General features: G+C 40.8%; 1 protein-coding gene across 4 annotated transcripts in view; it reads right to left on the bottom strand.

The window, feature by feature from the left end:
- The window catches only part of SORCS2 (sortilin related VPS10 domain containing receptor 2), an 807,861-nt gene that overhangs the window by 107,943 nt on the left and 685,911 nt on the right, over positions 1–14,007 (bottom strand). For all 4 annotated transcript variants that reach the window (XM_043544690.1, XM_043544691.1, XM_043544692.1 and 1 more), the window contains exons 7-8: positions 12,304–12,422; positions 6,510–6,599 (exon numbers count right to left, since the gene is read on the bottom strand). In XM_043544690.1, coding sequence (XP_043400625.1) covers positions 6,510–6,599; positions 12,304–12,422 — 209 coding nt within the window. The remainder of the gene's footprint in view (positions 1–6,509; positions 6,600–12,303; positions 12,423–14,007) is intronic.

The following is a 14,007-nucleotide window of genomic DNA, read 5'->3' as shown; positions in this document are numbered from 1 at the left end:
AATCTCACTGATAGCATTTGTATAGAGTTAAGTCAGAAGAAAATCATGGATCATCTTCAATACTAGTTAAACCTGACTTCCTACCATGGAAAAATGCACAAGCCCCTATCCAAAAATCAGACCTGGTACAGATGCCAAAGGGGGAGAGGTTGTTTTGTTGTTGTTGTTTTTTTAATCTAGCCTTATGTCATGCATATTCAGTAATTGATACCTCAGTATAATATTTTTCATCAACACCTTCATCCTGGTTTATAATGATGATTAAATCTCCCAACGCCTCTGTGATAAGTAGATATCATTACACGCATTGCTGTGGCACATCCTAAAAGGGGAACTTTCCTCCTTCATCGCTCACTAGCACCACTAAGTGTACATGTGGAATGCACCACATAGTCTCTGCACCACTTCCTCACCAGCCCCTCCAGCAGTGCATGGGGACGACACAGTGGAAGTCTTGTTGCAGCTGCAGACGGCCTCTCTCCCCACCAGAGAGGAGTTTAACTTTGTTTTCCTAACGCATATTTTTCTTTAAGCCTTGTAGATTTAAGTTTCACAGACAGAAAAATCTCCAGGTGGTAGCCAAATTAAGAAAATCTCTCTCTCTCTCTCTCTCTCGCTCTTTATTTATTTATTTGGTGAAAAGCGTATACGAAAGAGCCATGTACCACTCTGAAAAGGTAAAAGAAACAGAGCCATTTCTCAGGCAATCGCAGGTTGTTTATTTCCTATTCTCTTTTGCCTTGGTTTCTATTACCTGGAAACTTTTATTTTATTATCCATTTGGCAATATAGTACAGATACATAGAGATCAAGTAAAAAAATAGACATTTTCATTCACAGTATTTCCACTCCATTATCTTTTTAGAGCCATGCATTATGCTTTTCTAAATTGCAGTAGGAAATAAAAGAGAATGTTGCTTTTACATTATAAAATGTCAGTATCTAGTTACGTTAACTTGGAATGAGTGAATGCAGGAAAAACTTGTAGCACTAGCAGCCTATGAAGAGATATTACCACCACCAAGGGTTATTTACAAAGGTGAGAAGTGGGTTAGAGTTATTAGACTCTTCCATGCAACAATTAAACTAACACAGCTGACAGAAAATCACTTCATTTTCTCAGTGGTTTTTGCTAACCTATTCTGACTATTAATGGGTCTTATAATAACAGAGTAAATTGGTTTCAACATTATTATTTATTATGTGTATTACCATAGCATCTAGAGCCCTAGTCATGAACCAGGACTCCACTGATGGTCCCTACCCCAAACAGCTTACAATCTAATGTATAACTATCTCAGCATCACATAACGAGATCTGGTTCAAACCAGATAAAGTAAAGAAGTAAAGACTCAGTATAGACCCACTACCTTAAAGTGGATATTGAAAATACAGGGTCAGATTTTCAAGCCCTATTCTATTCTAGGGAGCAGATGGGCATCCATGAATGCTGAAACAAGTGATTCAGTATTCTGATTGGTAGCAGTCAACACAGTAATGCATGCATATCAGTCCCAACAAATACAGGAGCCAACTACATCAATCATGAGGCAGCTGGGTCAAGAAGCATTTACACTAACAAGTGTGGACAATGCTCCAGAAACCCCTGCCCCAGCTGTGGCTGGCCGGCAAAGTACATTTTGGAGAAGACTGGAGTGAGGCGCAACACTTGGCTATGTCTTTTCCCCTGCTTGTGCAACACAGGCTTAGTATGGTATGATCCAGTCTCCCTCTAGTGACTGACTCAAATGATTATAAGAGCTGTTAACTCCTCATGGCTAAAGGAATTCTGCCTTGGCAACAGCACCAGTGCTAGTGCTATGATGCTTAGGTTCCAGGTCTAGTATCCACAGATGACTGTGGTGTTTTATATGCATGTAGCCATGATATGCTGCAAAAAGGCATGCCAGGTGCAACTGGAACTCCTGCTGAGCTTGATCCTAGCTTGCCTAACAGGGGCAGTATGTAAAATAGTTGCTTAGTACTCGTGAATTTGACTAGAGGCTGACCTCGGTGACTCTAACAGCCAGCTATTTATTCACAACTAAAGGAGGCTTTTGGTGCTGAAGGTCCTGGGTCCAATCCCTGTGGACATCCAGGGTGCCTGCATGTATGTGTGACATACACATTTGTGAAATGGATGGCCTGAATTTGATCCAAAATATACAAATACACTGCATATTATTTTCTCTGTGTGTGTGTGTGTGCACGCGCATATGTATGCACTTGCATGTGTTCACAAACACAGAAAACCAAGAAGACATCAACATAAATCATTCTAATCTCCATGGAAAACTTAAGGCTTCAAACAACATTTAAAAATCGATCAGTTTTAAAATATTCATCCTGGTTCCCCACACAAAACCAGAACAGAAGACATTTGCACAGAGGAAGGAAGTGAACATCAAGGAGTGCCAAAAATTCTTTCCCTAAGAACACATAGGATCTGGTGTTCCATCATAGCTATTCCTAGCACTAGACCACTGGTGGGCAATCTGCGGCCCACGGGCCGCACGTGGCCCGTCAGGGTAATCCGCTGGCAGGCTGCGATAGTTTGCTTACGTTGACCATCCGCAGGCACGGCCGCCTGCAGTTCCCATTGACCGCAGTTCGCCGTTCTCAGCCAATGGCAGCTGCGGGAAGTGGCATGGGCCGCAGGGACATGCTGGCCACCGCTTCCCGCAGCTCCCATTGGCCGGGAATGGCGAACCGCGGCCACTGGGAGCTGCAGGCAGCCGTGCCTGTGGACGGTCAATGTAAACAAACTGTTTTGCAGCTCGCCAACGGATTACCCTGACGGGCTGTGTGCTGCCCACCACTGCACTAGACAGACTCACTTTCCCAGCCTGCCGCACTCTCTGGTTTGCCCACAGTTCCCCTTTTTATGTAGGGAACCACTCTGCTCTGTGACATGCATAGGGCTGCAGAGCCCACCTGAAAGAAGACCCTCTGATGCCTCACTCCATTCCCCTGAAAAGCAGAAACATGGTATGTTTACATTACAGCCGCTATAGTGTCACAACTACGGCGCTGCCACTGGGGTGCTGTCGTGTAGCTGCTTCCTACAGCAATGAAAAGGGGTTTTTTTTGATGTAGTTAATCCACCTGTTTAAGAGGCAGTAGTTAAATCAATGGAAGAAGAGCTCTGTATAAGCTCGAAAGTCTGTCTCTCTCACCCACGGAAGTTGGTTCAATAAAAGATATTACCTCACCCACCTGGTCTCTCTAATCTACTGGGGCCAACACAGCTACAGCAACACTGCATACTTTTCCAGATAAAACCGTCTTTGTGTTCCTAACTAGGTTATTGAATCTACCCCAAATGAAACAATTAGCATCTAATTCATTTACTCAGTCAAGCCTGGACACTCCAGGACAAAGGACTCAGCATCTAGCAGCGCATCAAATAATCCAGGCTACATCTGAAGCATATCTAAAAGGTGTATGTTTAGAAGTTTTGTGTATGTAAGAGACACTGGAATACTAATGCTCACTGGATAATTTCATGCTCTCAGTAAACCAAGTGAGTGCCCTATATAGATGATACATAGATTTTAAGCCCAAATTTTCTGACCTCTTGATTAACACAAGCCAGATAATTTCATCCAATTACTCCTGTATTGAGCCCAATAATTTGTGTTTGACTAAAGCGTATCTTCCAGAAAGGCATCCAGTAATGATCTGAAGACTTCAGGTGCTGGAAAATCAATCACTTCCCTTGGTAGTTTGTTACAATGGATTATCACCCTCCCTGTTAAATAATTGTGCTTTATTTCTAATTTCAATTTGTCTAGCTTTAGCTCCCTGTGATTGGTTTGGCTTATGCCTGTATCTGCTAGATTAAAGTGCATTTTAGTATCAAACTTACCTACCACCAAGTCACCTCTTGATTTTCTTTTAAACAAACTGAGCTCCGTAAGTCTCTCACTGTAAAGGATTTTCTCCAGCATTCAAATAACTCTTTTCTCCATGCTCTCCAAGTTTTCAACATCATTTTTAAAATGGGGACAGCAGGACAGGATGCAATATTCCAATACCTGTCTCACCAATGCCATTTACAGAGGTAAAATCACCTCCCCACCCCTACTCATTATTTCCCTGTTTATACATCCAAAAATCACATTCACCCTTTTTTCCACAGCATTGCACTGGGAGTTCATGTTCACTTGTTTGTCCAATAGGACCCCTAAATCATTTTTCAATCACTGCTTTTCAGAAAAGAGTCCCCCACATTCTGATGATATGGCCTGCATAATTTCTTCCTTGATGTATAACCTTGCCTTTGGCTTTATTAAGACACATTTTATTTAAATGGGCCTAGATTCCAAGTGACCCAGGTAGTCCTGTCCTCATCATTATTTACCACTTTGACAATCTTTGTATCATTCACAGAAAGATTTTAACAGCAATCATTTTATATTTACTTCAAGCCCATTGATTAAAATAACAAATAGCTTCTGGTCTAGTACCAATCCCTGCAGAACCCCACTACAAACACCCCTAGTAGATGTTTCTACATTGACAACTACTTTTGAGATCTATCAGACAGTTCTTAATCCATTCAATGTGAGCTTTATTTATATTGTACTTTGATTTTTTTTTTAAACAGAATGCCGTACAGTACTAAGTCAAATGCCTTACAAAAATCTAAATGTTCTACATCTATGCAGTTACTTTTAGCAACTAAACTTGCAAACTCATCAAAAATGAAATAAGGTTTGACAAAGGAGTGATAAACATCCTTTGGAACTAAGGATCTTTACCATGCATCCATTTTATTATGATCAACTTTCATGCATTAAAGAGGTCTGTTTCCTGAAATCTTTAAATATATTAAATTTCCTGGAAGCTGATGGAATAATGTTTCACACTTGTCTAGGACCATTTATCCAAAGATCTCAAAACAATTTACAAACACTAACTGGTTAGGGTCACAACACACTGTTAGGTCGGTATATGTTATAAAGGACAGCAATATATAAACTGAGGGGCTATAGGGCTGTTCATGTCCACAAAGCAGCAAACTAGATATGACAGCTCCAATGGTGAAGATTCCAGCACAGGCTTTGAGAGGTAAGAGGAAGAGGCTCCCTGTGCTTTCTTCCCCACCATGTATACCTGCCTATATTAAAATCCTAGTCTGTCAATCAGCATAACTAAAAATGAAAAATAAACACAAGCACAAACAAAGAAATAAAAACAATCAACCAAAGACTTTGACTGATGTGCTGAGTCACTACAATGTTTCTTGAATTATACAGAAAACCGTGAAGTTTATTTGAGAAATACCGTTTCTGTCAACACTCTCACACTCATTTCTTTCATGTGAAATAAGGCTTAAACTCTGTGACTCTGTAAATGATATAGTTCCCTTTGATTTTTTGCATGTTTGGAAATTTATATTCTTTCTCCTGTTGTTTTCCTAATTACACATTCACCCAAGAGACCACAAAGTCTACTTTGGATGCTGTTCCGAACATTCAAATAAATATTATGTGGATGTGTTTAATATATTTATTTGGCCTTGGTTATGACTTTTTTTTTAAAGCAGCTATACCCAGAGGAGGAGAAGGGGGTTCCAGCTTCTTATTCAAACAGTATCTTTATTAGTTGCTATGTGTATATTTAAAATTAAAAAACTATTACATATTTAAAAAACTTGGAGAAAAAAGAATCATTCAAATTATTCTTTGCTTTAGAAAGAAAGAAAGAAAGAAAGAAAGAAAGAAAGAAAGAAAGAAAGAAAGAAAGAAAGAAATTCCATACATGTTAAACAGTAAGGTAGTGACCTAAACATACACCATCCATAAAATTCGGACATAAAATTTATCAGTTACTCTTATACTTAACCAAGTCATTCTGCTCAGGGATTGCAGAAGCCTTCCAGCTATCCATAAATATATGGAGCATACTGTGTGTGCTGCAAAGCCTCAATCTCATCAGTTAGACTGTATGCAAATACTATATGCCTGTATTTTATTACCAGTGTGCTATGCAAATATAGAAAGCCTTGTCCTTACAAAAATATATCAGCGTGCAGGAATTCCTCAATTAGCTTTGCCAACCTTGTCACTCTGATGGGACTAGGGAATATCTTTTGATTCTTTGGTGACAGAAAACACACATCAGATGGTAAAATTCTCTTATTTCCATTCATGTTACTAGCAGAAAGACACCATATGACATTAAACTGTAATAGATTCTTGAAAGATTACTCACTATCGCTACATTACCATTGTATCATTGAAAGTTATTGTGATAACAGATGACAAGTATGTTAGCCTCTGCTTTTCAGTCCTATGAGTTGCAATGTAAGCTACTATACTTCAAGGATGTACATTAAGGCAACAAAACAAAAACACACCTCAGGGAGAATTCAGAAATCCGTATGGAAGCAAAAATAAGCAAAATAGTGAGGATTAATGGGCACAGAAGAAGCCTACTCCTGATCAAAAGGGGAATGAAGACAAAAAAGGTAGTGGAAAGAAAAATAAGTTGTGTGCACTTACCTTTGGCAATGCATATTTTGGTAGCTTCATCTGTATGAAGTCATTTCGACGGTAAGAGACATAATATTTAGTCCGATTTGCTGACGTTGTCTATGCAAAGAAACAAAGGGAATACTAGGATTAGTTTGGCACTAAACCCAATTGTCCATAAAGACACAAACAGATTTTTTGTTACAATTGAAACATACATGCAATATTAGTATTGTATTGTATTCATTTCCACTATCACAGTATCTAGACATTCCTGCAGTAGTGGTACTGCAGACTACTGATTAAAGACCAGGTAGGGTTTACTCTCAGCTGATAGCAGAGGGTTGCATGTAGCTATGTCACCCCAGGAACAGACAACAGGTTCCAACAATCATAATTTCTTCCCTTGTTTTGCAGAAAGAAGTAATCTGCTACTTGTATAGACTTCTCCTCTGCTGGCTGGTGCACTGGGACACCATCCTTTCCTTACCCCCAGCCCATCTCCCCACTAATGTCTCACTCTGTGGCCAGCTCATTCTTCTGCTCTCACAACCTGCTGCATGGGCACAGAGGGCAAGAGACACTCATCCTACAGAGGCAGAGGAGGATATAAACTGGAAGTGAATACTAGTATCTTTTAAAACTTGTTTGCAGTGCTGTTATAGCCATGTTGATCCCACGATATGAGAGAGACAAGGTAGGTGAGGTAATATCTTTTACTGGAGCATCTTCTGATGGTGGAAAGTACAAGCTCTCAAGTTTCACAGTGCTCTTCTTCAGGTCTGGGGAAGGTAACCAGAGCGTCTGAGCTAAATACTAGATGGAACAAATTGTTAAGCATTAGGGATCCACACAATTCTCCGGTAGGAGACCACTTCAAATGAAGTAGGCAATTAAGGGTTAGCAGTGGGGTAACAAGCCAAAAATCCAGTGTATCTGTTGAATCCATGATTTTTGGTGTCTAGAAGAGTTATGAATTTAAATTTCCAGGCTCGCCTTTTGAAATTGTTGTGCACATTTCCTTTGACGATGAGGACGGAGAGGTCAGATGTGGAGTGATCACTTCGTAAAAAAAGAGTGTTCTCCACAGGTGATAGGGTGTTTTTGTCTTTTATCATTTTTCTGTAGAAGTTCATTTGAGGGCACAGTGATTGACTGGTTTCACCCACATAGTTGTTGTTGGGGCATCTTGGGTGAAGCATACCACATGTTGTGATAGGTATGTGTATGATCAGGAATCTTGTGGGAAGATATTGATCATCATAGCAGTGGAGATATGTCTGCCGGTTTTGCATCTGTTGTTCTGGAAGGGTCTGGTGCCACTTTGAGTTGGTGTGTCCTGGTCTGTGGGGAGCTTGCTTCCAACGATGAGCTTAGCAGGTTGTTTCGAGGTCAGAAGAGTGGATTCAGGAAAGATTTTTTTCAGGATGTTGTTCCCGTCCAATATGTGTTGTAACTGTTTGATGATATTGTATGAGTTCCACTGTGACCCCTACAAAATCATGGTCTCAGAGACAATGGTTTTATGGCTCGTTACAAGCATTTGTAGCACACCGCACTGCCTGCTAATCCCTAAATGCCTACTTTATTTTAAGTGATCTCCTACAGCACGTGTGAATCCCTTATGCTTAATTATGTGTTCCAACTTGTATTTAGCTCAGACACTCAGGTTACCTTCCCCAGACTAGAAGAGGAGCTCTGTGAAGCCTGAAAGCTTGTATCTTCCACCAACAGAAGCTGGTCCAATAAAAAATACTACCTCACCTACCATGTCTCTCTTTTAAAACTGCTATTCCAAGTGCACTATTCAAACAGAACACATGAGGCTGCATAAATCATAATGTAAGGTTTATATAAAGCATTCTGAATCCCTATATTGGACAAGCATTTTCTAGCTAAAATCAATCATTTTCTGGCACAAGTCTCCCAGAAATACCATGGTTGGTAACAGTGCAACATTTAACCTATTGGTGCAGTGGTGATTTTGAATATAGGTTAACTGTATCCTATAGGCCCAATTCTAGCTTCATCAATATGGGTGACACTCCTTTTGCTCTGAATATAGACCTTTCACCTGTGTAACGGAGGGCATAATTGGGCCCTATGTAAACAATCCAGAAGCCCTGAAAAGATTTCCCCTAAATAGAAAACAAAGCACAAGCAGCTAGTGAATGGAAAATTAGCATGGAGATGTTCTCCATTTCCACCTTTCTCCCCTGATGTCATACCAGACATATTGATATTTGAAAGCCTTGCCTTTCCTTGCAGTTATTAGAACAACAACAGAAGGGTCTTTTTCAAAGTAGCAACATATCTGTATTAAGTACTGATGGATTAAAACAACAAAGTGACAGTGTGTACCCTATTGTACCTCACTATCATGAATTTAGGGCCAATTCCTTCACTGGGGTAAACTGGCACATTTCCATTGAAGTCAATGGTGCTCCATCAAATTATGCTAGCAGATAATTCGGCCCTTAATAAATAATATTTCGCATTTTCCAAAACACTTCTCTGCAGCTGTGGTTAGCACCACTGGCTTCTCCCCCTAGGTAACAGCAATTCAGCCACTGACTCTAGATTTATCAAAAGTTATTGCTTTATAAATTAACAGTAACAGACTGATTTAAAAAAAGGTAAAATTAAAATATATAACTTTTTTCTCTGGTTTATTACTGTGCAAAGAAAAACCATTTTGTAGGTCAGCAGCACTAATGGCCAAACTTTGTGCCTTTAGTTAGAAGATATATCTAGCATCCAAATCCCTGTCTTTGCTACTTTTCTTCTGCATTGAGACAGGTGGACTCATGCATCTAGAGGAGGCTGGGATCCCTTATTAAATCCAACGCCATGCACTGAACAATTATTCAGGTCCTTCTTTTCCCTCTTTTCAACCTTTATCCCTGCCTTATGTAGAGGGGGGGATACCCTGAATCAAAATAATAAAGTTACCCATCTGACAAAGCCACCTCCATTGTGGCAGGGAAAAGGTTTTTAAGGCAGCTTTCCTATTTCTCAGAAAATATGTGGCAATTTCTACTCCAAGCTCTCAAACGAAGCTTGATTAATGCAGAAGAAAATCTTGGTTGCCATAGTAGAAGCTGGCTTAAAGGGCAAATGTGCAGTGAACCCTTCTGGCCTCAGTCTTCTCTACCTCAGCTGTCTCAGAAAAGGCATCCCCCAGAGCATAGGAAAGGGTGATGGATAAAAACATCACAATGTGGTGGCTATATGGAAGGCAGCTACTAAGGCAATGTAATTCCTGAAGGAACACCTTTGTCCAATTCATGAAAAATACACAGAAAAGCTAAGTTTTAATGTATTGTTCAAAATAAACTTTTAGGAATGAATGCTGGGGATTTTACTCAGATGAAACACCTATTTAAATCAGTTGGCGTTTGCCATAGTTGAAACTAATTGAGGACCCTGGGATTCGGCCCTAGAGCATCACATACTTAATTACGTGTTTAAAAAAAGGAATTGGTTCGAAAAACAAACTATGCTGAAACATGCAAATTTGACCTTTGCCTGGTAAAAATAGAACTGATGCATGACCGCCGATCTAGCTGCCTGAATATTTTAAATGTAACAACGAACTGAACAGTGGCCATTTCTACACTTCCTTCCTGTCCATCTCCTTTTTTGTAGCATAACAAACACGAAGCCTTTCAGAATGTGAGTTGTTAACTGAGAGACAAAACCAAACCCCTTCCATTTTTTTTATTTTTGTTCAATACCAGTCTTATCCATCATATTAAACTGTAAATATAGATTTCCTGGTCTTTCAAGTGAAATCAGGTCCTTGTGGCTGGTGTGGAATTACTGCAGGGAAACAAAGCTGGAGACTCATCTGATGCTGCCTAGTCCAAGTAATTAGAGTGGAATGACAGCTTTTCCTTATTACACAAAAGCTACGACGGTGCTAGCATGACAACAGCTTTATGTTCTGTGCTTTACAACTGCAATATTATCAGGGTATTTGGTGCTCTGGGAGACATCCATTTGGTTTCCTCTCCCAGTATTAGTCCCTAACTCCATGGAAGCTGGAAGTGTAAGAAGGAATGGTTCCTATTCTAAAGAACTCACATTCATCTAGGGCCATGTCTACACTAGGTTTGTTTTACAGTGATCCAGTGAATGAAAGACACTATATCAGTGAGATTTACTGCAAATACTATGAAAGGAAACACTGATAGGATGTATTCCTCCCATGGAATAAGTGCACGTCACTTCCACTACCATCAATAAGGGCCAATTCAGCGGGAGATGAGAATACACTATTTATTGTATAACTTTGTTGGCAGTGGTTTTCTGTTACCTTTCAGTTGATATGGGTAGATTTCCAGTTCATTCCTCTGTGCTGTGCCTGCCCGTGTCTGGCATCAGATCAGAACAATACTGCCTACAAATATGTACTGTCCTAAAATAACACAGATGCTTGAAGAGAAAACTACCTGTGTCTTGCTGAGCACAGCAGTCTGGAAGTGCACATGGAGAGAAACACTTCTCACCATCTACTAACTGTGAAATGAATTTTAAAACGTGCCTGGTGGGAGCCACCTTTAAGCAAAATGGCTGCCACCAATGAGCAGCTTGGGCTGGGAAATGCCAATTTTAATTCAAAATTTCATTTCCAATTGCATTTCTCATAGTTGGTTTGTGGTGATAAGTATTTCCTGTCATGTGCACCTCCAGATTGTTGTGCTCAGCAACATGGATGTCAGCTTCTTTGTCTCTGTACCAGTGTACACAATTCCTCTGAAAGAAACAGGCCACAAGGGAAGAAAGCTGTGGAAAAGCCAATCTAATGTACCCCAAGGCTGTGGAGCAGAGAGATCTCCTCTAATACCACCTAGCAAAACCAATATTGCTTTCCTGTAGGAGATAAGGCTTGCGGCAAGCAGATGACATCAAATTAGGGCTAAATTGGGGCATTTTACCACAGGACTGAGTAGGGGGCAATGCACAGAAACACCACCCTATGGGGAACTCGGGGATGGCTTGGGAAAAATCCTTCTCCAAATAGCCTGCAGTAGGACTGCTCCATCCTTTGGGATAATGTTGGCTGATCCCTCCAGGATTGCTGGCCTGCAATTGGACCAGACTCATGTTATCTTCAGCTGCGCCAAACCCACACATGGGGAAACTGGAAGGGGGGAAGATGGCCTGTTGCCATACTGCTGCTTCCCAGACCCTGTGACTGCTGGTTGGATGAAAGGGCCGCAGTGTAACTTGGAGAAATCTAAAGTCTGGTCTAAATTGCACCACTGGAGTGGTTCTAAAGAGACACAAGGGTCACTCCATCAGCTGAGGACTGGCCACAGTGGTATTTGCTCCAGGGCCGTTCCCAACATGCTTGCTACGTAAGCAGTTGGGGAGCAAAAAACTGGCTGCACTGGCTTTACAGCATCTAAGGATTCCCTTGGCTACCACTCAGGCAGCTTTCTGCCTGCTTTGTGCTGTCACAGCAGTGAAAAGAAACCAGAACAGAGCCTGAGGATTTGACTCCAAATGCTAAATACTGCCTAATTTGCAGCAGGAATTTGTCCCAATAGTCCAACCTAACTCTTGGCAAATCTAGTTACATCTAAATCAAATGATAAATCAAAATCTAAGGGGGTGTAATCAGCTGGTTTGCTCTGGGTCAAAAATGTGTCATCCTTCATAAGACTGGTACAGAATGCCTTGCTGTATGTGAAGATTCTTAATCCATCTCTACACAGCAATAGGTTTCTTTGTTTTCTTATGCTACTGTTTTGCTGTATGGCTTGTATTTCCCAATTTTAGTTTAACATTGGCTTGTGTCTGCAGTAAATGACATTACCTGGAGGAATATGTAGTCATCCTGTACAGTCAAGGAATCCTGGTCGATGTTGCCAGCAAACTGGACTGTCGGTGTTTTATCAGAGCAATTCAGCATCTGACAGGTGATGTAGCGATAACCTGAGGGCAGGGGGAGAAACATGTTACAGCATTTTCAAAGACAGAGAAGCAAATATCTTGACATTCTGTTTGTGTGGGGGAAGCATCACATTAATCAGTATAGTCAGTTATAAAATAATTACCCCTAACCCTCCCGCAGAAACCTTTTAATTTCCAAAGTGCTAGATGCACATTAACTACTGAATCCTCACCTCACTCCTCAGAGGTAAGAAGGTATTAGCCTCATTTCATGGTCAGAAAAACTGAGGCCCAGAAAGATTAAGGAATAGATGATGAATGGCCCTTGTGGAGGTGTTCAAGAGTGGGGGCTTGCCTGACCTGCACAAGGGCCCCTCACATGGCCAGATCACTCATTTACAGCAGTGGAGATCTGGTGTCCTGTAGTTGAAATCCAGGGAGTTCCCCTCATGTAAAACTGGGTGAAAATAGAATCAAGCCCATAGAATTTAAGAGAGAATACACAGATCCCTGCTATGGAATTTTAAAGGTTGGTTTCAAAGTTCTCCAGACATGTTATAATTCTCTATAAAATGCTTTAGGATTTTCCTCGCAGGTGAAAATGTCTATTTGGTAAATGGCCTGCATAAAAAGCCTATGCTGATTTGCACCAGCTGAGGCTCTGGCCCACAATATTTGCAGCCCTTGTCACGAGCATAGCTCCACTCCTTCTTCTCCACTGAGTGAGTCACCCAAGATGGGATGCAGACTGGTGGATCAGGGAAGCAATCTGTTCCCACCTAATGGATGGAGCAAAGTGCTCCCACCTACTGTGTATGCCAAGCTGCTATGGGACAGAACTTCTCTTACGGTGGAGCCTAGCAAGCGCCTGTCCCACTATAGAGCTCTGTGTACAGCACACAGTCAGTCCAGCCCTAAGTGACTTGCCCATGCCCATGAAGGAAATTCCTACCTCCCAAACCTGAGATAAGAACACTACACATCACCTCGCTTCTGTCACAGTCTGAATGAGCAAAGCTTTAGCACTCATGTGTTTCATTATTCCTGCAGTGTGATAAGAAACTTACCGCCCAAGACCCCATTTGTCAAGATTTTTATGAGAAGGTCCAAACCAGAACACCAAATCCAAACAGTGTCAAACTTTTGGGACAGTTTTAAAATCTGGACGTGGATCTGAAGCAGCTTGAGTCCATACTCTACTGCTTATCTCCAAACTATTTTCACAAGGGAATTGGGGCAAACACAGCCAAGTGCCATTAAAATTCCTTTAATTAGTCATAATTCACATGGACAAGCATGAAACTAGTAAAGTCTCTAGTCTCTAGGTCCTGCTTCCATTGAAGTCAAAGGCAAAACTTCTATTGACCTCACCAGGGCCAGATAAAGCACTAAAGGACTCAGCCAGGAAATAAATGTATTAAAAATCATGGAAGAGAACAGTGTTCCTTTCTCAGATTCTTCTTTAGAAAATAAACACAACACAATTACTCGCGATAGTTCATTTGAGGGAATCAGATTAAATGCACATGGTTCAACTTTCTCATGGAATTTAACCAAAAAAAAAAAAAAGTGGTGAACTATTACATGGATACTAGTTAATCAACAGCTATTTTTGCTACTCTATTCT

The sequence above is a fragment of the Chelonia mydas genome, chromosome 4, assembly GCF_015237465.2.
Source record: "Chelonia mydas isolate rCheMyd1 chromosome 4, rCheMyd1.pri.v2, whole genome shotgun sequence".
NCBI lineage: Eukaryota > Metazoa > Chordata > Testudines > Cheloniidae > Chelonia > Chelonia mydas.
Note: the sequence above shows the minus strand (reverse complement) of the source record. Positions and strands in the feature narration are given on the sequence as shown.